Source organism: Caretta caretta, chromosome 10, assembly GCF_965140235.1.
Source record: "Caretta caretta isolate rCarCar2 chromosome 10, rCarCar1.hap1, whole genome shotgun sequence".
In the NCBI taxonomy this organism is placed as follows: Eukaryota; Metazoa; Chordata; order Testudines; family Cheloniidae; genus Caretta; species Caretta caretta.
Window position 1 is genome coordinate 44,112,100 of NC_134215.1, and position 23,412 is coordinate 44,135,511.

The 23,412-nt window shown below is 40.5% G+C and overlaps 1 protein-coding gene across 12 annotated transcripts in view; it reads left to right on the top strand.

The window, feature by feature from the left end:
* MYO9A (myosin IXA) overlaps positions 1-23,412 on the top strand; it is a 469,743-nt gene that overhangs the window by 199,466 nt on the left and 246,865 nt on the right. For 11 of the 12 annotated variants that reach the window (XM_048865609.2, XM_048865604.2, XM_048865610.2 and 8 more), the window contains 4 exons: positions 1,667-1,761; positions 10,725-10,787; positions 16,293-16,392; positions 19,854-19,910. In XM_048865609.2, coding sequence (XP_048721566.1) covers positions 1,667-1,761; positions 10,725-10,787; positions 16,293-16,392; positions 19,854-19,910 — 315 coding nt within the window. The remainder of the gene's footprint in view (positions 1-1,666; positions 1,762-10,724; positions 10,788-16,292; positions 16,393-19,853; positions 19,911-23,412) is intronic. The other variant, XM_048865612.2, reaches the window with a different exon arrangement.

The window sequence follows — 23,412 nt, forward strand, 5'->3', positions numbered from 1 at the left end:
TTACCTTCTGTGCATTCTCAGATTGGTTGCTTCAGAATTTGGTAGAAAAGGTAGAAAATGTATACAGTGTTTTATTCTTTGAGGCGAAAATGTATGTGGAACTTTCATTTGATCATTTTAAAGGGACTGTATCTACAAAATACTGCAGTGGTGTCATTTTTGTGTCAGGACTGTTTGGAGCAATCTAAGATGACCTTGTGTGTAAAAGGAGGGAGGTGACCTCTCACTCTCTCGCACTCACTCTCATTCTCTCACTCTCACACTGGGTATTTTTCTAAAAGATCTACTCTAGGAATTCTTTTTGGGAAATTCTATGGCTTGTATTATACAGGAGGTCAGACTAGGTGATCACAATGTTCCCTTGTGGCTGTGGAGTCTATGAATCTATGAAACACACACAGTGTGCAAGTGTTCACCAGATCACACATAAAATTGATTCCCATGTATATACTAGCACAACTTGCTATTCTGATGGTTTTCTGTAATTGTAGAACTTTGTTTTAGTGACCTGTGGAAAACTAACATGGATCAAATTGAATTTTAACATCTTCCATGTGTTCACATTTGAAAAAAAAAATCAGCCAGTTATAACATTAATAAATAAGCCTCATAGTGGACTTACTGGATTTAATACTTCATGTCATAATTGGCATTCATGTTTCTTGCTTCAGTGATTTGATTAGAACCAAAATATATGCAAAAGATAACTGCAGACTTAAGAGGATTGTTTTGTTGCAATATGTGATTTTGAGCCAGTACTCGCAGTCAGAGAATTATTTGTTTCTATTTATTGAGACTCATCCCGCTCCCTCTTGCTTTGAACAGTCATGGTTTAACTCCAGGCTTCGCTTGTCAGGATAATCCTGCATTACTAGAGTCAAGAGGCCAACTCTACTGTTCCCCCTGGCCTAATAACTCGGGAACAGCTGCACTGGTTAGAAACAGCTTTGTTTTCTGATCATATCGGCTGGGGAGTCTTTACTGAACCAGAACTACTCTCGTTAGTATGTATCACCAAATTAATGTTTCAGTAAATATGTCAGTATTTCACGAAAATAGGTGGGAGAGATGCACTAGATGTAGGTGAAGTCCTGTAACGTCAAGCATTTTGCAACCTAAGAGGGAAAATAGAAGCATTACAAAGCTTAACTTTTAAAATCTAGATAGTGATAGATTAGTGTAGACTATTGCTAATGAATTGCGTATGAGTAAAAGTCTATCCAGAAACTGAATTCCTATTTATTCAAAGGGTATTTTAGGAAGCATCCATGCAAACATCTGTGTGTGGACCTTCTAAATGATTTCAGCCAATACTTTTGGGACTGATCTCTATGGCATTAGGAAAGTAATCAGTTTCATTCTAGCTGAGCATTGATTTTTCTCACAGCAGAGGTTTATAATGGCATATGATGGTTTTGTTGTATGAAACTGTCATACGGCCCTTTCTACTTAAGACCTTAAGTTGGATGTAAACATGGTCCTCTGAGGTTCAGTGAGAAGCATTAGATCTATTAAATCATTCAGCCACCTTTCCCCAGGTTTTTATCATCATTTGTGCAATGACAGCCAAGTCCCAAAAGCAAGCCTGTGATGTGCATGTAAGCAGGCTATATGCAGCTTCTATCTTCTGAAACACAACGGTAACATCTTCTCTTTATTATGACAGGCTTTTGGAAATGCAAAGACAGCACATAATAACAACTCAAGTCGCTTTGGCAAGTTTATTCAAGTGAATTACCAGGAAACAGGCACTGTGCGAGGGTAAGTGGCAATCAGCAGCAGTTTAGGGTTTTGAACCTGGGTGTATTGTATGTAGTGATATTCTTACCTGCACAACAGGAATGTAAACAGACTGAAAATATCCATATAATATATGGCCTACAAGGTTCATTATCTGCTTTATTTTATATATAATCAGCTCTCTTATTTTACAACTACTTCTGTGGGGATATATGCAGAATTTACCTGTTATGAACAGATGTTTATTGGTAAAAAAGCTTAAGTGTACATTTTCAACAGTGTCCCCTTTTAGTCTCATGACTCTCAGGGATTTAGTCTATGGGAATTGCATGAGTTAAACCCTTGTGATGAAAATGTAACCATATTCCTTCTCTTTATTCTTATAAGAAAATGTATTGGTTTGTTTTATCATTCATTTTGTGTACATACTATATCACTGTATTGTTTTGTTTTTGTTTCTCAGCAAAATAATGTCACACTTTATTGCCTGATTTTCAGAGGGGCTGAGAATCCACAGCTCCAACTTATTTCAGAGACCGTTGTGGGCAGTCAACACATCTGAAAGTCAAGTCACGGCTTTCCAACCTTTTTAGGCAATTTTTCACGTCACTCCCAACTTGCTCACCTTCTTTATTATTTATTTTTGTTTTAAACAAGCAGTTCAGCAATAAATCTATTCTTTTAATGTTGAGATTCTTCTATTTTAAAATATCCATTTAAATTAAACCCAGCATCCTTCTCTATTATAATTAGAGGGTTGCAGTGTGAGGAAAAGGATAAATTCCCCCTTTTATTTTGAATAAAGCTAAAAGAAACATGGACACTTCCTTAACTACACCATCAATTTATGTAGCACCTTTTCATGACACCTATTTGCTGTGCACTAGTGGCATCTGTTGATTAAGAGTACAGCTTTGAGAATAGCAATTTCTTCTTTGAGTGATAGTCCTTAGATGTATTCCACATGTGAGAAACACATGTGCACCATGTGACTCAGTCCAGAATTTTTTGCAAGCAGTATCGTTGGCTCACATATGTGCTGTAGGTCTTCCCGTGCTCCAAACCGAGGGCATAAAAGGTGGTGTGGGCTGACGCCTCTTTAGTTCCTTCTTACCATTGCATGGTCTGAGTTGGAATCTTTGGTGTCCTCAGCTTCTTTCTTACTGCGTCATTGCTGTAAGATATTATATATAGTTAATTGTAATAGTTGTAGTAGTTTTTGTAGTTTAGTCTACACAGGCAGATAGTGTAGTTAGTGTTTCCCCCCACCCCCACCCCATTTCTTTCCCACACAGAGACACTCCCCACCCCACCAAGTTTGGAATTATGCCCAGGGTCCTGGGGTTCAAAAGCAGTGTTTCCTGCCCTTGCTTCGTTTCAGTGAGTGACAAACATCAACACTACCTTGAGGCTCATATTTCTACTAAGTACAGCATCTGCCACACTTTCCACCAGAATTCATGAGTGTCAGGAACTGAGACTCAGAAAACATCTCATGGAGAAGGCGATGAATCCCCAGTCAGACGCGGGCCAGGGACCGCCCCCTATACATAGGTTTCACCAAGCAGGCAGCACCTCTCTGAACTCGAGCTCGGAAACAGAAGCCAAGATGTTAAGCCTAAGGAGAAGTCTTCACATGAGAGAAAACGGCACTTTCATAGACATAAGGACAAGCCATCTTCATCTAAAACTGCCCCAAAGAGAATGGATCCCTCCCTGATCCCGTTAAAGTTGGGAGAGCTAGCGCACATGGGTGCTAAGGACTTAGGCCCAAGTACATTTTCTGACAGGAGAAGGAGGCATGCAAGGATATGTTTCTGACTGTTCTGACAGTGGCTCTGATGGTGAAGGTTTGGGATAAACCGCTCTTGGTGCTCCCATCCACTTCCAGAGCTGATGCAGTACTAGTAGTGACACCCATGGGGCAAGCTTATTGTCACAATGACCAGGGAAGCTCTGGTTCCAACAGCTCTGCCAATGGACTCTCCTGGTATCCCAGAGTCATTAGAGTGTTACCTCTCACCAGAGGACATCTTTGCTCTTATCTGCATTCACCACTCCTATCAGGACCATCTCTATTCCAGTACATGGCTATACCAGAGAAAGAGACTATCCTGACAAGGCAGGGTCTTTTTCCTGTTCCACCTGCCAGCCTTGACGTGCAACCATCAGTACTATCAGTTCCCTATGAGATAAGGTATCCGTCTTTCTCTTTGGATGAGTCTGAGGCCTCTCAGGAGTCTCTGTGGCATTGGATGGTGGTGGCATAAGTCAAGTGTCCCCAAAGATCAGGGTTCTGACCTCCCACCATATATGATTGCCTAAGTGACAGGTAGTACCCTATGCCATGTGGTCCTCCTCTGCCATTTGATCCTTCGAGAACTGACAACATTGGGGGCCATGGGAACCCTACACTAGACACCTGGAATCAGTTCAGGAGTCCTATTTGCCATTGCCCAGACACCCACAATCAGCCCCATCAGAATATTCAGAAGTGGAAGATGAACTGATTCTGACAGTTTCAAGAGCCAAGCTCATTGTCTTCACTGGGTGAGGTGGTTACTCCACGTTCTCAGTCTACATCAGATGACTTTAAACAATATCAAGAGCTTGTGCACAGGTGAGTTCAGAGCTACAGATTCAGCTTGAGGAAGTCCAGGAGCCTCAGCACAGTTTACTAGACATTTTACAATCTTCCGGTCCCATTGGAGTGGCCCTCCCCATTAATGAGGCCAGCATGGACCCAGCAAAAACAGTTTGGCACACTCCTGCTTCTTGTGCTCCCACCCCTAAGAGGGATGAGAAGTGCTGCTTTTTTTCATCGGGGGGAGGGGGGAGAGGAGAGGAGGGTTCTCTCATCCACCGCCGAACTCTTGGTGGTGAAGGTGGCCACAGCATGGTCCAAGCAACAGGACCTAAAGGCTACGTCCATAAAGGTTGAGTTGCTTGTGTCCTTTTAGGGAAAAAGGTCTTCTCTTCCACCTCCCTTCAGTTCAGGATTTCAAATTATCCTGCCTTCTTGGCCAAATAAGATTTTACTAATAAGATTTTGGAATTTAAGGACAAGCTCCCTGAGGTGGATAGGGCCCCTTCCAGGCCGTAGATTAGGATGAGGGCAGATTAGTGCCCAAAACTTTCCTCCAAGCTGCGGTGGACGTGGCAGATACTCTGTCTAAGGGGGTTATTTCCATTATTATGGGGAGAGATTCGTGATTATAACCCTTCCTTTGTCTTCCCTTCCTATTTGATGACTCTGTTTACTGCTTTAATGCAAATTAAGCAAAGCACACATTCCTTTGTTTAGGACAGACCTGTTTGCCAGCTTTTGCTTGTGCAGGGCTGGGAGGTTTGGAACATGTGTTATAAGATTTCCCTGTATGGTGTTATTAATTTCACATACAATGTTGTCTCATGCATTTTACTGGGACAACACCAACCAGAAAATTAAGAATTTTCAAATGATACCTTAGAAGGCATACTTTGTATAAAGGTTATTACAATAGTGTGTAGGATATGACTGCAGGGGTGTATTCTGTCACAAGGGATGATGTTGGACTCAACTATAGCAGGAATGTATCTACTTTTCAAGGGGTTTCAGGCCATGAGCACGCTCATACATCAGACCCAGGACGTTAAACAAAACTTTCCTTTCCCTCCTCAAACACATGGCACGCATGATGCTGTTTGTCAAGTTTCATCTTTGCTGCATACAGACTGACTTTTCTCTGTGTGCTCACCAGAGAAAGGCAACATAAATTGCAAAGCCATTCCACCAAAGTTTTAGATCCTTTCCCCGGTGGACAAAACTGGAGAATGGTTCAGGTAGGGATCCCTTTCCTAATACTGACTCCTGATGCAACCATTGTTACCAGCTTGGTTTGGGGCACTCACATGAGGGTGATCATATGACATAAGGTGTCTGGAGTCCAGAATACATGTCAATTTACCAGAACTCAGGGCGGTCCCTTGAGTCTGCAATGTCTTCCTCCGACTCATCCAATCCAGTTGTGTCCAAATAATGTCAGACAACACGACAATGGTGTTTTATATAAACAAGCGGAGGGGAGCAAGATCTCTCCCTTTTTGCATAAGGTAGTTGCTCTCTGCAGTGCGTGCATCAGCCATCACATAACCCTATCAGCAGCATATTTACGAGGGGTGCAGAACTACCTAGCTGACAGCCTGAGCAGACATTTTGCCATGAATTGTGAATAGGAGGTTCATAATCTGGTTTTCAACAATATCTTCCGCCAATGGGGAATGTCTTGTGGGAGAAAAGGAAACTTCCTCTGTGCTGCTACAGAGCAGCCTTGGTCAAGGTCTCAGTGGTAGATGCCTCTCCTAATGTCAATGTCACCTGGGGTATGTCTTCCCTCCCAACCCATTAGTACTACAAGTTCTATGGAAGATCCACCAAGACAGAGCTCAGGTCATCCTGATAGTACTCAACTGTTCTGGTTTATGGATCTGCTGAAGCTCTCAGTTCACCCACGAACATCCCCACATTACCTGGAAGGTTCAAGCACCTCACTCTGGGCCGCTGCAACTCAGGGCCTAGTATTTGAATGGACATCGGAAATAGAGCACTTATGTTCTTAAAGGTGCAATTCATCCTTAACCAAAGCAGAAGAGACTCTACGAGAAGCTGTTACTCAGCAAAATAGAAGCATTTCTCCTGTTTGGCTCACCTATTCAATTTGTATCCAAAATCTGCCAGGATCCCTGCTATTTTAGAATATCTACTTACCCTTAAATCATTGGGTCTTGCACTCAGTTCTCTGTGAGTACATTTAGCAGTGATCAGTGGTTTCCATCCTCCGGTGGATAACCGTACAATATTCACTCATCCTGTCACAACTAGATTAATGAAGGGGATTCTCATATACTTTCCATCACTGGTGAAGATTGCACCTCATTGGGACCTCAATTTTGTTTTATCATTGCTCCCTAACCTCTTCCCCTTTAAGCCTGGCCACATGTGCTCTGGCCCATTTGTCCAGGAAGGTGGACTTTCTAATAGCCACAACGTCAGTCAGAAGAGTCAGTTAGCTCTGAGCACTCGTGGCAGACTCACCATATACTACCCTCTATAAAGAAAAGGTCTCATTACAACCCCACCCTAGATTTGTTCCTAAAGTAGTTTGAGTTTCAAATGAGTCAAGTAATCCACCTACCAGTATTTTTTCCTCAGATGAAGAGAAATGGCTGTATTCTCTAGACTTCCAAAGGGCTAAGCCTTTTATCTACAAAGAACAAAGTATGTTAGTAAGACACCTAAACTATTTCCATAGCAGAGCAATCAAGGGATCGGGATATATTGGTACAGAGACTTTCAAAATGAATCTTGGGTTGTATTGCCCTTTGTTACTAATTAGCTCATCTTCCCTCTCCGGAGTATGTGTGTGAGCTCATTCAACTAGAGGGCAAACTTCTTCCGCTGCCTCGCTAAATTAACATGTACTCCTCCTAAAGATACTTAGGGCAGCTACTTGGAGGTCTTTGCATATCTTTATGCTCTGGTGTAGTCAACAGCAACTGATACAGCTGTGGGGACAGCAGTATTACATTCAGCTGTCACTTCTGTGTCCACCCCATGTCTGATTACTGCTTGTTAATCTCCCACATGCATAATGTGCATGGGATTATCTCTCAAAGAAAAAATTGAGGTTGCTTACCTGTAACTGAAGGGTTCTTTGAGGTATATGGTCCCTATCTGTATTCCACTATCGACCCTCCACCCCCTCTGCTGGGGATTGTTAGAACTGAGGTAAGAATGGGAAACTGGAAAGATGTCTGTCCGCACCACCGCTTATGCCCTCTGCTCAGAGCATGAGAGCTATGATGTGTGTGCAGGCCAATGGACACTGTCTGTGAAAAATTCCGGACTCAGGCACATGGTGTGCATATGTATCCTATGTGTGGACTACAGATAGGGACCACACTAGGGTGACCCAGACAGCAAGTGTGAAAAATCGGGACGGGGGTGGGAGGTAATAGGTGCCTATAGAAGAAAATGCCACAAATATCGGGACTGTCCCTATAAAATAGGGACATCTGGTCACCCTAGAGCTGCCCCAAGCACAGTAATAGTGTTTGAAAAAATAATTAGCTGCCTCTGTTGTAGTATGAAATATTGTTTTTCCATGAACCTCTCTCAAATGTTTTTATAAAAAGAAAAGGAGTACTTGTGGCACCTTAGAGACTAACCAGTTTATTTGAGCATGAGCTTTCGTGAGCTACAGCTCACTTCATCAGATGCATACCGTGGAAACTGCAGAAGACTTTATATATACACAGAGAATATGAAACAATACCTCCTCCCACCCCACTGTCCTGCTGGTAATAGCTTATCTAAAGTGATCAACAGGTGGGCCATTTCCAGCACAAATCCAGGTTTTCTCACCCTCTGTCTCTGTCTGAGGGGTTGGAGCAAATGCGGTTGTATCGCAGAGCTTGGCTGTAGACGATGGATCGTGTGGTGTGGTCAGGGTGAAAGCTGGAGGCATGCAGGTAGGAATAGCGGTCAGTAGGTTTCCGGTATAGGGTGGTGTTTATGTGGCCATTGTTTATTAGCACTGTAGTGTCCAGGAAGTGGATCTCTTGTGTGGACTGGACCAGGCTGAGGTTGGTGGTGGGGTGGAAATTGTTGAAATCATGGTGGAATTCCTCAAGGGCTTCTTTTCCATGGGTCCAGATGATGAAGATGTCATCGTCTACAGCCAAGCTCTGCGATACAACCGCATTTGCTCCAACCCCTCAGACAGAGACAAACACCTACAAGATCTCTGTCAAGCTTTCTTACAACTATAATACCCACCTGCAGAAGTAAAGAAACAGATTGATAGAGCCAGAAGAGTTCCCAGAAGTTACCTACTACAGGACAGGCCTAACAAAGAAAATAACAGAACGCCACTAGCGGTCACCTTCAGCCCCCAACTAAAACCCCTCCAACGCATTATTAAGGATCTACAACCTATCCTAAAGGATGACCCAACACTCTCACAAGTCTTGGGAGACAGGCCAGTCCTTGCCTACAGACAGCCCCGCAACCTGAAGCAAATACTCACCAACAACCACATACCACACAACAGAACCACTAACCCAGGAACTTATCCTTGCAACAAAGCCCGTTGCCAATTGTGCCCACATATCTATTCAGGGGACACCATCACAGGGCCTAATAACATCAGCCACACTATCAGAGGCTCGTTCACCTGCACATCCACCAATGTGATATATGCCATCATGTGCCAGCAATGCCCCTCTGCCATGTACATTGGTCAAACTGGACAGTCTCTACGTAAAAGAATAAATGGACACAAATCAGATGTCAAGAATTATAACATTCATAAACCAGTCGGAGAACACTTCAATCTCTCTGGTCACGCAATCACAGACATGAAGGTCGCTATCTTAAAACAAAAAAACTTCAAATCCAGACTCCAGCGAGAAACTGCTGAATTGGAATTCATTTGCAAATTGGATACTATTAATTTAGGCTTAAATAGAGACTGGGAGTGGCTAAGTCATTATGCAAGGTAGCCTGTTTCCTCTTGTTTTTTCCTACCCCCCCCCCCCCCCGATGTTCTGGTTTAACTTGGATTTAAACTTGGAGAGTGGTCAGTTTAGATGAGCTATTACCAGCAGGAGAGTGAGTTTGTGTGTGTATGGGGGTGGGGGGGATGTGAGAAAACCTGGATTTATGCAGGAAATAGCCCGACTTGATTATGTAAAGAGTTGTCACTTTGGATGGGCTAGCACCAGCAGGAGAGTGAATTTGTGTGGGGGGGTGGAGGGTGAGAAAACCTGGATTTGTGCTGGAAATGGCCCACCTGTTGATCATTTTAGATAAGCTATTACCAGCAGGACAGTGGGGTGGGAGGAGGTATTGTTTCATATTCTCTGTGTATATATAAAGTCTGCTGCAGTTTCCACGGTATGCATCTGATGAAGTGAGCTGTAGCTCACGAAAGCTCATGCTCAAATAAATTGGTTAGTCTCTAAGGTGCCACAAGTACTCCTTTTCTTTTTGCGAATACAGACTAACACGGCTGTTCCTCTGAAACCTGTCAAATGTTTTTATATAATTTCCTAACTCTATTTTAAAAAAATAGATTTAATAGATGTCTAGAGCCAAGCTTTCAGAACCTGTGCAAAATTTGTGTCTGTCTTATACATGCTGTTTGTTTATCAATCATGTTTATTATGGTGGTGCCTAAGAGCCACCCAACAATGGGCACCTATTGTGTAGCCACTGTACAACCACAGTAGTATAGCCCTGCCTCAGAGATTACAATTTCTGATGTTTCTAATTGCATTTACACATGTACATTTGATGTGCAAACAACTTGCACACAGTTCTGAAAATCACTGTCCGATATTTGGTTAAAGTATCGCATATGTTTAATTGCCAAAACAAGAAGAGCTTGTAAACTTGAGAAGCTTAGTAGCAAGATATTTAGCACCAACAGAAGACCCCTATTCAGCAAAATACTTGAATATATAGTTAGATGTGAATGACTGGAGTGACCATAATATAGGAGGGCTTTAAAATGTAGACCTGAACTTGCAATGAAATCTCGATGGGCAGATGGATTTCATTGTGGGATCAGGACCGAAATGGGCTCTGATCTCAGTTTGGGATGTAGAGGGTTAGTCAGTCAATTTTATCTTGCTGAATTTAGGTTTAATAGGTATCTTAGATTCTTTAGTTTCTGTCAAGGTTTCCCTGTACACGCCTTGCCCATAGGTTAACTCATCAGAGATTTTGTATAGATGTTAGTTCTGGCTTCATATCACACTAAACCCTCAAAAGTCAAACATAATTTTGGGCTTGTTCTGCCTAGGAGGAAATTTATATAACTAAATGAAATAAGAATGAAATATAAATGTATCTTTTCTGTATAGTAAAAAAATCACAATAAAGTTCTCCATTTAAGCTGAACATTGGATGGATGAATGACTGACTTTTTTTTTTCTTCCAGAGCTTATGTTGAAAAGTATTTACTGGAGAAATCCAGGCTAGTCTATCAGGAACACAATGAACGGTAGGAGCCTGTTTTTTACTTATGTATATCCGTATATTTTTAATGATATATTTATTCGGTGCATGACAGTTTTAATATCCTATTTTCACTGGACTCTAGGATATCAGTTTCACCATTCTAAGTATGTATTGCTAATCAATTTGCAGGCAAGCTACTTAGGGTTTATCTACACAGTGACATTCAGGAAAGTTAATTTGTAAAACGTGAATTAGTTAAAGTGCATTAAACCCCTGCGTGAACACTCATTCAGAATTAAAATGGCCTTAATTCAGTTAAGCTAAGGGCTTGTCTACACTTGAAATTCTACAGTGGCACAGCTACAATACTGCAGTTGTACTGCTGTAGTATGTAGACACTCACTACAGCGATTGGTGGTGTTCTCCTATTTGCGTAGGACAGGTAATCCACCTCCCCAAGTGGCAGCAGCTAGGTCAACTGGAGAATTCTTTGGTTGACAAGCCCTATCTACATTGAGGGTTAGGTCAGCTTAACTGTCTTGCTTAGAGGTGTGGATTTTTCACAGCCTGAGTCGACCTAACTTTTGAGTGTAGACCTGGCCAAACCTGTTTTGCAGTATTTGTTTAATAGCAAATTTCATTTGGGGAGTGAAGTCTAGAAGGGAGGAAAATCCAGCTCTCCATTTCATCCTTACAGTCCCTGTGTTCGCAAAAAGAAAAGGAGTACTTGTGGCACCTTAGAGACTAACCAATTTATTTGAGCATAAGCTTTCGTGAGCTACAGCTCACTTCATCGGATGCATACTGTGGAAACTGCAGAAGACATTATATACACAGAGACCATGAAACAATACCTCCTCCCACCCCACTCTCCTGCTGGTAATAGCTTATCTAAAGTGATCACTCTCCTTACAATCTGTATGATAATCAAGTTGGGCCATTTCCAGCACAAATCCCGGTTTTCTCACCCTCCGCACACACCCCCCCCCCCCCCGGAAATGGCCCACCTTGATTATCATACACATTGTAAGGAGAGTGGTCAGTTTGGATGAGCTATTACCACCAGGAGAGTGAGTTTGTGTGTGTATGGGGGTGGGGGGGGGGTGAGAAAACCTGGATTTGTGCTGGAAATGGCTCACCTTGATTATCATACACATTGTAAAGAGAGTGGTCACTTTGGATGGGCTATTACCAGCAGGAGAGTGGGGTGGGAGGAGGTATTGTTTCATGGTCTCTGTGTATATAATGTCTTCTGCAGTTTCCACAGTATGCATCCGATGAAGTGAGCTGTAACTCACAAAAGCTTATGCTCAAATAAATTGGTTAGTCTCTAAGGTGCCACAAGTACTCCTTTTTTTTTTGCGAATACAGACTAACACGGCTGTTACTCTGAAATCTAGTCCCTGTGTTATATTTTCCACTGTCTTTGTGACTAATGGATAAATGAAATGTTATAGCATGGTTATTATGTGACTTCTGATTTATTTGTAATCTATTTAAAACTTAATTTTGGGGCATGGGCTGTCTTTTTGCTCTTTGAGCAGCACCTTGCATAATGGACTAGGGCTCCAAGCCACAATGGTGATACTAATAATTCATAATGAAAATGATTTATTTTGCCTTCTTATGGCCTTTTATTTCCCAATTGCAGACTTCTCTTTTAATTTCAGTGATTAATTATTTCCTCTATTTTAAACAAATTTTCCACTGTCTCATAGTTTATTCCAAAAAACAAATAAAAAAACTACAAACCCCACATGGCCCTTATTAGGGGGTAGAGAAAGTCAAACATTATCTTCTATTGATTATGTCAACTACTGGCACTTTCTTCTGTGTTGCTCTTTGAGGGTATGTCTACAGTGCAATAAAACATCCATGGCTGGCCCGTATCAGCTGAGTTGGGCTCCAGGGCTATAAAATTGCTGTGTAGAAGTTTGGGCTTGGACTGGAGCCCTGGCTGTGGGACCCTCCTGCCTTGCGGAATCCCAGAGCCTAGCTCCAGCCAGCGCCCAAACGTCAATATTGCAGTTTTATAGCCCCACAGGCCAACCCTCTTGAGTCTGAGTCAGCTGACAAGGTCCAGCTAAGAGTGTTTTATTGCAGTGTGGACATAACTTGAGACTGTTGTTCTTGTACAGTTTTACATTAATTAGTTTTACATTAATACGTGTCCTTTGGTGTAATAGATAAGACGCTCTTGGTGCGAAAATTATCCTATTAAGTTAGATGAAGGGGGAAACCTAAATAGTTTTGCAGTCTGAGTCTCATCCATGTGGAATTGGTACATCCATTGTTATAATGCTAATGTACTGCTCTCAAGGTTAAATTGCATGCACACTGAAACTTGAAAAATGTAATCGAGGTTGTTATGACTTCATCTTTTTCCCCCTCAGGAAAACTTTTGATAAGACTCCTGAAGAGCAGAATTCTTAATTTTAGATATAGTACTGTGCTGTCAATACTCTTCTGTTGTGAAGTCATGCTTAAGTAAAAGTAATTGTCATCTTAGCCATTTCAGCTCTTTTAACATTAATAGTGTATTTCAAGCATTTAGGATGTGTTTGATATCGAAGTGAAATAAGAGGATTTCAAATCCCCTTCTGCAGAGCCACAGTGGCAGAGTTCTTGCCCTGTTTACCACTTTGTAAGGAAGAATGTTGACAATTTGGGGTCTCGCCTAATGTATTACTATTACACATGTTCCTAAGCTCTTTCATAAATTTATTCTTGGACAATGAGTGTACTAAGTGGGACGAAGGGTCTAATTCTCTGTTACTCTGAGCTTTGTGCCATCATTAATATCAATGTGAAGTGGTGTAAACTGTTCTGATTTAGTAGCTTTTTTTTGCACTCACTTTATGTTCACTTTGTACTGGTGTAAATGACTACACATGGTGCAAGGCGACAATCAGGCAGAAGGTTTTCCCTTTTCTCCTTCATAGCCTCCTTTTATAAGGGACTTTACTAGGTGTATGACAGATATCCTTTATATGTATCCAAGCATGAAAACATGCCTCATGCAACACATTCTGAAGATGGTAAGTTTCAGCTGCATCCTAATTTCCGGCAGAAGCTGGCTCCACAATCCTGACCCTCCACCAAGAAGGTTCTGCCCTGGTTGTGGAGAGATACTTCCTAAGTGCTCTCTGTCAGTCTGTCCATTGAAGTTGCTGCTGTTGCAAGGTTTAGAGTTTAGAGATCTCTGTTGGATAAGGACTCCCTAGAACTCGTAAAGGGGTGATATCTGGTCACCCATTCTTGGAATAGTTGCTTGGCCATTGCTGCTAACTTGAAGGCCAAGTCGAGCTATAATGTAGAGGTCTCCAAGTTTGTGCACTACCTTGACTAATGGGGTGGTGTTGCTCTCATTTGATTGGGGTAGTTACACATTCTACCAGTTCTGCAAAGTGTTTCTCTGTCAACTAGTATGGCCTCTGCTTTGTGAGCTAGTTGCTTTTCTCTCATATCTCTTTCATGCAAGTACTGGGACATCTGAGTTACTATACTAATTATACCAAGTGAAAAAGAGGCATAGAGGAGGGGCTCATCAGCATATTAGTGGCATCTTCGCTCATAGAGCCCTTTGACATCTTTCAATCTCTTATATATATATATATATATATATATATGCTGAACAAAAGCAATGACTGCAATGACATCCTCAGTCTGGTGAAACTCTGCAGCAGAGGATCCTGAAGAGGGTGAGCTGCTCATCACCTCTTTAAGATCTCAGAGGAAAAAGGGCAAGTTAATACAATTCTGATACACAGTTCATACACCAGCCCAAGTTCATACTGGCAAGAAAGTCATACCTTCTTGCTGGAATCAAGGCAGAACATTTAGGTTCCCAAGACTTCCTTGTACATAACAGATAAGCACCGAAACCACTTAGTAATTTTCCTCCATTTTGCAGATCACTCTCCTGTCAAAGACTGAAGACTAAATCTTTCTAAAATAAATTAGAAGTTCTACAGGTCGTCTTGTTGTTCATTTAGAATGCATCTTGTCAGGTCACTCATTTTTGTTCCCAGACTCTTTTCTGGTCTGTAGTAGCCAGTAGAAATCTATGGCTCTGAACTTGGCAAGAGTATAGAGATGTCAGGATTCATCTAGCACTAGACTGTCTTTGGTAGTCAAAAATTATTTGGAGAGGTCTGCGAACAGTTTCCAAGAAATCTTGGACCTTAGTTATTCCTCAGTGGAAGTGCATGGGCAGCAAAAAAAAAAAAAAAAAAGAGGAATGCTTTCTAAGCAAAGTGGGTCATTCTGCTGCCAGAAGCAAGATTGCCAAGAAGGTCCAAAGGGCTACCAGGCTGAAGCACTCAGCCCAAACACAGGACTCATAAGGGTGGTGAGGTCATACTGTGTAAGAGTAAAGCTACGTTTATGTCACGGAATTTGTGACTTCCACAGACCTCTGTGACATTGTTGGCTTCAGCTCCTGGCCGCCAGTGGGGCCCCAACAGGTTTCCAACAATGGGTGACAGCCTCCTCAGGGGGCCCCCTGCAGGGTTCCAGCAACAGCCTCCTGAGGGGACCCTCCTCAGAGTTCCAATGACGGGTGACAGCCTCACGGGGGGTGTCGGGCAAGCAGCTGGGGTGTCCTGTTTTCTCTTTGGGAAATATGGTCATCCTGAAGTTCCCAGCTGGCATGGGCGGAGGGGCGGCCCGCCCTGTAGCTTCTAGCCACCATGGTGGCAGAGGAAACCATGGAGCCACAGCAGCAAAAGTCACAGATAGGTCACGGCTTCCGTGAATTTTTGTTTAATGGCCAGAATTTTTGTTTACTGTCTGACTTTTACTAAAAATAACCATGACAAAATCTTAGCCTTAGCTGAGAGTAAGGTATGTGTGGATAAGAAATTCCTTTCAGTCTATATCCTTTGCTTTACCAGGATGTATCCTTTGCTTTACCAGGGTTGTCCCAGAAGGGGTTAATTAGAAAACCAGAGCTACTGGAGCCAGGTGGGAGGAGGGGGTGTAGAGTAGTGAGCAGTGGGCAGAGCCTTGGGGGGAAGAGGCTGGCTGGGGGCGGGGCTTTGGGGTGGAGGTTTAAGAGGACAAGTGGTGGCTGGGTCTCAGGACAGAATGAGGGCGGAGTGGAGGGCATGGCCACAGTCGGGAGGCGGGCCCTTTCTGAGTGTGGGCCCGGCACCATTGATGCCATTGTAAACCCGGTACTGGACACAGATGCGATTGTGCCACTGCCTGCTTCCCAGGGGGACCTGAGTACAGATTGGGTGTTTGCACACACATTAGCCAATTATACATTGAACTGGCCATTTGCACATGCTCTTGGTATTAATGGCTGGAATGTTAAAAGTCAGCTAAAGAAGTGAGGTCCCTAATCTCATTTGAAAGTCAATGGATATTGGGTACCTACTACCCTTTATGCCTTTGAAAATCCCGGTCTCAATTTGTATGCTCAATTGCATGTGCAGCTGCAGTTCCACAACTTTGAAAATCAGGTTCTTAGTGTGAACACAGAAGTATATGTACAATGCTGATATTGATTTTCAAGTTTAACATAATTTTTATTTGTTACCAGGAACTACCATGTATTTTATTACCTTCTGGCAGGAGCAAGTGAGGAAGAAAGATCAGCATTCCATCTTAAACAACCCGAGGAGTATCATTACCTCAATCAGGTGGGAATAAACAGGCAGCTTTGGGGATGTGACAACGTTTTATAAAAAGGGGTTGCAGAATGTATATATCTCTAGAATGCTGGACCGTTCTTTCCTGATGACATACTTCTTCTCTATTGATTTGACTTAATGCTAATAAAGAAAATAAGCTGAGAGGTGAAATTTATTGTCTGTGGCCTTTGCGTTCAGGGTTTCATGATGAAAAATTCATCAGTGTTGGCACTTCAGCTATTGATAAGGGCAATGATTTTGATGCTATTTGAAAGCTTAAGTGGAGTACAGAAGAATAAAAATATAAGCCATTGTTAATAATTAATATCTGTCTTCTACCTAGGTCTGTTTAGCTAGAGATGTGTCCACTTGTTAGCCGTGGGCCTGTAGGATATAACAGCTTGCATGATGATGTCATAATTCTGTAGCTTTATGGATTGGCTGCCTGATAGCATGACTTTTGTACTTTAACAATGTAACAAGCCTAATATAAACAAAATGTGGAAACCATCAATCACAAACAAGTGAGATATTTCTGTGGGACTGTTCAGTTTGCATTGCAGAAAATTTATGAAGCTTTGTTGTAGAAATGTTGTGCCCACTGCAACATTTATATGAGCGGGTCTTTGTCCAGCAAGCTGGCCTCCCTTACAGCAGGTAGGGAGAAGGGGAAAAGTTTACAGGGATAAGCAGGAAGCAGTTCAAGCTAGGTCAGGACAAAGTCAACGCATAGCCCTGTAGAGGTTCTTTTTACCAGGTCTGTGCACGGTTCTCCTCTGCCATTAATGTACGTTAAGAGGAAAAAGGTATTAGCTCCAATAAATGTTAATGGGATTTGGACATGTGGAACCCTTTGTGACGGGTTGGACCCCTTGGGAAGCCACCTGATGTCCTGAGATACCACTGAGTCTACCTGTTCTGCCAGCATGGGCCCCCTTTAATCTATCTTGCTGAACTAGGCTCTTAAAACTCCTCTAACACACACACACACACACACAGGCAGGGCCACAGCCAGCTGCAGATCAGCTCTGGGAAGACTCAGCTTAAGAGACTTGCTCCAGCACTCAGATGTTCACCTCCCTGGGAGTGCAGACCCAAAGATATATAATAAAATTCGTCCTCTCCCTCAATGTGGAGGGAGCTGTGCTTCTTGCCCCCCCAGTTAGAAATTACAGAAACTGTCATATTCATATCACAAGCATGTTTTCATAAAGAATACGGAATAACACATCACATCCTTGCTTGTCTTTCATTTCATGAAGTTGAAATCACATGCAATATAAAACTAAAAAATAAAGAATCCCTAGTTATGTTATATGTGGATTTTTAAAATTAAATACCTTTTTTACTTTGGAATGATAGATCTGAGAACAGTTTAGTATATATTTAAAAGAAAAATGTTTTTTCATTGGCTAGCAGTAAATAATTTGCCATTCTTAGATTACAAGTTAAAGCTTCAATTATGTAAACACAGTGCATTGCAAATAACTTTTTAGTCTTTCTTAAAATTGTGAAAGGTTGACTCCTTAAGAGGGCTAAATTCTTCAGAAAGTAAGAACTTTTAAAAACCTTTAAAGCAGTATATTAAAGCTACAATTCAATGTAATAATAATGATTACCACCCATATTTAAAGACTTTAAGAATTTCACATAAGCTAGTGAACTAATAGAGTTTAAGGCTTTTGCTCTTAAACACTGTGTAAGTATTGGAGATGTCTGAGAACATAGTGTGTTCTTTATGTAACATCTGTTGTGTAATTTTGAAGCATGGCAGGACAAAGATAATTTTCAAATGAATTTTTTGTTTGGTTGTTTCATAATCTTAATTTTGTTTTAAAAACAGCTGATTTTATTATGTTTCCTTTATTTTTTCAAGGTTGTAAAACAGGTCAACTGTATTTAAAAAACAACAACAAAGTAGTATAATGTACTAGATAAGGAGAGGGTTGACATGTTTTAGATTAAAACATTGGTTTTAGTCTAAATCATGGTTTGTTGAGGATGGTTGGAGGCGCATAGAATTTCTAAGCGCCCCTCAGTGCATCTTCAAAGCAGATTCTGGATTTAGCTGAGGATCACGATGACAGTCTGGAGTTTTTAACGTGATTACTGTATTGTATCCAGGCCTATTTGTTAGAGAAAGAGAGCTTTATCCATGTGGACCAACACAAATTGCTTTCTTTAGAAGTGTTAAGTGTGTCATTTCATGTCAGTACCTTCCATTAGTGCAGTAACAACATTCTTCCCATCGCCTACATCCAGTGCGGACAATGAAAGATAAGGAGGAAGAGGAAATGGAAACATGAAAAGGCAAAAATATTAAGTCACCTTTGAACAGTCTCATACTAATTAAATGGATTTGTTAAAGGTGCCTTAGAAATACCTAAAATAGAGAGAGATTAGAGAGGGATAAGAAGAGATAAAGGGATGGTCAGTTACTGTTCACTGAAAAGACAAAAAAATTAGGGAACAAAGTAAAACTTTTTTCTTTCCATTTTCACCAACGCTGTGGTCCACGTTTAGGTGTACAAAACAAAATTGTATTTTATATTGAGAGTGAGAATTAAAGCATCTATTGTTTAAACCCCTCCAGTTTTTATAAAAAGTGTGTGGTATTTGAGCAAGCCTTCAGTGTAAGAAAAGAGCTGAAATAATTTTTTTTAAAATATTTTTTAATAAAACAACCTTTTGTAATTTCTGCTCAGGTCAGGCTATTTGGCCTGTCAAATAGATTTACAGTTGAAATGCTAAAGGTCCAATCATGCACGGTGCTAAATACTTCCTGAGCTGTGCAGGCTGGCCACCACTCCTACTGCAGTCAACACCATGCAGGACTGGATCTGTAATTAGTTTAATTACTGCAATATAAACAGTTGTGCCATAATGTTTTCCCACTAAGGCTACGTTCTGCCTTATATTTTTTAGCCCTGAGAATCCTTATATTTTGTCCACCTGAGCTATACCTTTTTTAACCCCATCTCTGTCTTTCTGGCTGAGAAAGACTAGATGGCACTTCCGTAGAAGCCCCTTGGTGCTGTTCCTTGATTGGTCATATGAATCACTGTTTACCAAAATATGTAGCTCCCCAGAACAGGGTTTAAGAGAGTAGAAACTAGACCTTGTTCTCCAGCATGGCTGTGCAGATCACGATCACTAGGTAAGCCCATGGCTCAACTTATAATAGTCCTAGATAAATTTGTCTTAGAAGTATATTATCCTTGTTAACATGCAGAATTATCATTATACATGTTATTAAAACACCATACGTAGAGATCAAAATATTGACAAATGTGGTAAATAATTCCTAAAACCTAAATTCTTCCTTACATATTTTAAATTTCATAACTCCATGCAAAATGAATTCTGACTTTGCAAGTAATGTAATTGCATTGGTGCCCTGTCTCAAAGGCCTGGGGAAGAGAGTTACGTTTGACTTGGATGCTGTTTAACCTGATCTGCCTTGCTTTCAGATGACAAAGAAACCCCTCAGACAGAGCTGGGATGATTATTACTATGACTCTGAGCCGGTCAGTACAAGTACATATGCATTCTGTGTTGCTGGTGTAGGGTGCTACTTTGCTTATTTGAATCTTTATTCTACACCAAGACACAGAGAAAAATTAGTTAATTTAAAATAGAACCACCAAAGCCATAGGTTTTCTTCTGAGTGCAGTTGCTTAGATATTTAGCCGGTGAAGGTGCAAATATTTTTTTTTCCCCATCCCTTTTTTGGTCATTTTCCTTTACTAAGCCTTCTCTCTTAATTTGGATTGAATATGCTCATCTAATTGAACCAAGTATCAATTATCTAATGATAATGTTATCCTAAGTATAGTGCATATATGTTGACATTGTATACATTGTGCAGATTGTATAATTATGGTTTCATGATATAGCAATAATTATATTTCTCTCTTGTGAAAATAAAGTACTCCTTTCAGTGATATTTCAAAGTACAACAAACCGAGATTTTTAATTGAACAGGCACTGAAAGATTTGTTCTCCATGTTCCTTCAGAATGACTGCAGTAGTGAATTTCCTATCCAATTTGTTATATAAAAATACTGCACCATGTATGTGAGAAAATGGAGACACCAATATTATTTAGAATAAAAACAGTTCCTTGGTTAAAATAGTTTCTCTTGTCGTGTTATCTGAAAAGACAGCTTAACAGCAAGACCTTTCCAAATACATATGACCAAAAAAGGAAACGTGAAGCTCTTTTTTACACCCCCCCCCCCCTTGCAATTCAGTCAAGCGACACTGGCCCAGATTAGAGATGTGCTTTTGGTTTGTGTTGCCTGCAGATGATGTGTACATGTTCTTTTTTTTGTCAGTTTTGTCTTGAACCTAAAAAAGCATGCTTGTAAATCTAATTGCATGTTGTTATTGCTATCAATGTGCTTTATACTAATGGAGTTTGGTAATCTTAAGGAATAAAAGGTAATCTGTAAGGATATCCTTTTACTGTATGGGTAAATAGGCAAAAATAAAAGTAAGACTTTCATCAGTGAGAATATTTAATCTCAGACCCACAAAAGGGACAGGTTATAATTACCTAAAGTTTAAAATACTGAATATTGAATCATTCAGTGCTTTTGGGGGTGGGGAATCTCTGATTAATATACTAACAGTTTCAAAGAACTAATTTGGATTGTAGTAATCCATTTTTCAGATGTATTAAAAAAAACCCATGTAATAGGAGGTAGATAATACAAATCTTCCTTACATCTGAGAGAGGCTAATCAGGGTGTGCAGATTTTTTTTTTTTACTAAAACCAGCTTGGGATGATGTAAGAAAAATAGAGTTGCTTTGCCCATTTCTTAGCAGAGAGTTGCTTTGCTCATTTCTTAGCAGCAAAGTCTGTAAATATTTTTTTAGTTTGTTGAATCTGGTATTTTGAGAGGTTTGGCTATTTATTTACTTGTACTACCAGGTTAGTAGACCATGAAATCACCTATAATGCTTCGACTGTGAAGTTCCTTTTTGTTTATTGCGTGGGGTGGTCCTGAATGTTTGGTTTTTCTTTGTGAATTTCTCAGAGATAAAAAAAAATTGGTTTATGAACAGAGAGGCAACACAGAATCAGGGTGGATTTGATTTAAATCAAATTGATTTAAATCATGATTTAAATCACTAGTTAGGAAGACTCGATTTAATCATGGATTTCTACATAAAAGTGCATTCTTGTTGGTTGTTATAACCTTAATACATGTTCTTCACAACTCCAAGGTAGATGTAGGTTTCTTTTTTAGAAGGTACATGCTATACATTTTTGAAGTGATTTATTTTGAAAACTTTTCAGATTAGTTTTACAGCTATATCAGAAAATGAATGATTGTTTGGTTTCATTTACCAAAGGTAATTGAAGCAGATATTTATAAAGTCATTGGGAGATGAACTATCTCCAATTCAACAGGTTAATCATTAATATTTGGAGGATATTCTTGCTGTGCTGTATTAGGAGGAGAACATCACCAGACATTTAAATCTTTTTATTTAACTAAAACAACAGCATTCTGTATTCTGGATTTTTTTTCTTCAACAGCAAACATATAATGTTTTAACAAAACAAGCATATGAATTTTTGAATTTAGTTAAACATTCAAGTTTTTTAAAATCAGGTTTGTTTTTGTTAAAATTGTTTTTAACTAAATTAGTTAAATGAAATATTTCTTAAAAAATACCCCAAATTAAATTGACTATGTCAGCCAGGTCAACATGAGAAACTTAAAATATTGGCTTCTGCAGCTAACTCAGTCGTCTTCACCTTCATTTTCCTGTTTGTTCGTAATCTGGGAAAGAAAAACAAGTTTTCCTGCTTTTTCAGGTCCCAAACGATTTCTCAATTTGGAATGAATTAGCCCAAAGGAAGAAAATATTCTTTCTACACTGGCAGAAGGTTACAAGTGAGATGATCACTTCTACAGTCTCTGAATCCAAGTTCTTAAGTGACTTCCACCAGTTCACTGGTGTGACTTTCTTTAAAACATCAGCAAACATATATTTCTTGAATGGTTCACCCTTAGCTCTGAAGTTTATTATAATTGGCATTATGGAGGGATGATTGCTGGATGTCCATATCACAGCCAACAACTCCTCTTCAGCAGTTAAGGTTTGACCCTGGTTCCGAATATGGAGAATATTTGCAAGAAAATGAGCTGGGATAGTGCTTGTCCCATTCGTTTTTTTTAATGCTTGTAATTTAACTCTGTCATTGCATATTTCTCTTTTTAAGATCTCACGCAGTTCTTTCCAAATTTTGACAGTGTCAGCAATAAAACAGCTGTTTCCCTGCATTTTGTTCAAGGCTACAGAAATAGGCTTCAGGGTACTCAGCATGTGTTCAACATTTCTCTTAAGCCCAATGTTGAGAACTTTGGCTGTGACAGTGCCAGCTATTTTTTCACAATTTTGTTCACAAACTGTCATCAGCTTAGGCCAGTTCTCGATATAGTGCTCAAAACAGTCCACTACTGAGTTCCGTCACACATCTTGTGGGGGAGTTAGCTTGGTTCCTCCCACTTTTTTCAGAGCAGCTGCTGCAAAGTGGTTGTTACGGAAGTATTTTGCAATTTCAACAACATTAGCCTTTATTTCTGGAACACTGAAGTCTTTGGCTAGGAGGCTCATCAAATGAGCACTGCAACAATATGTTATTAGCTTGGGACTCTCTTCTAATTAATTTTGTCTCATCTTGGATACATTTGCAGCATTGTCTGTGACCGCACTGTGTACTAGTCATTGGAATTTTTTTTCACAGTTTGTTATAGCTTTTACTGCTACTTCTTGTAAGTATTCTGCTGTGTGTGCGCATTTCCTGATGTATCAATTGTTTCTTTAAGGAAGACATTCCCTTCTTCTGTTGTCACACAAGCACAAACAACAGGATCATTGTGGACATTGCTCCACCCATCAAGACTCAGGTTAACAATTTCAACCTCTAGACCTTTTGCACACTGCTCAATTTCTCTTTCAAATACTTTATATCCAGCAATTTTCCTGCAACATCTGATGTGTTGGGTGGA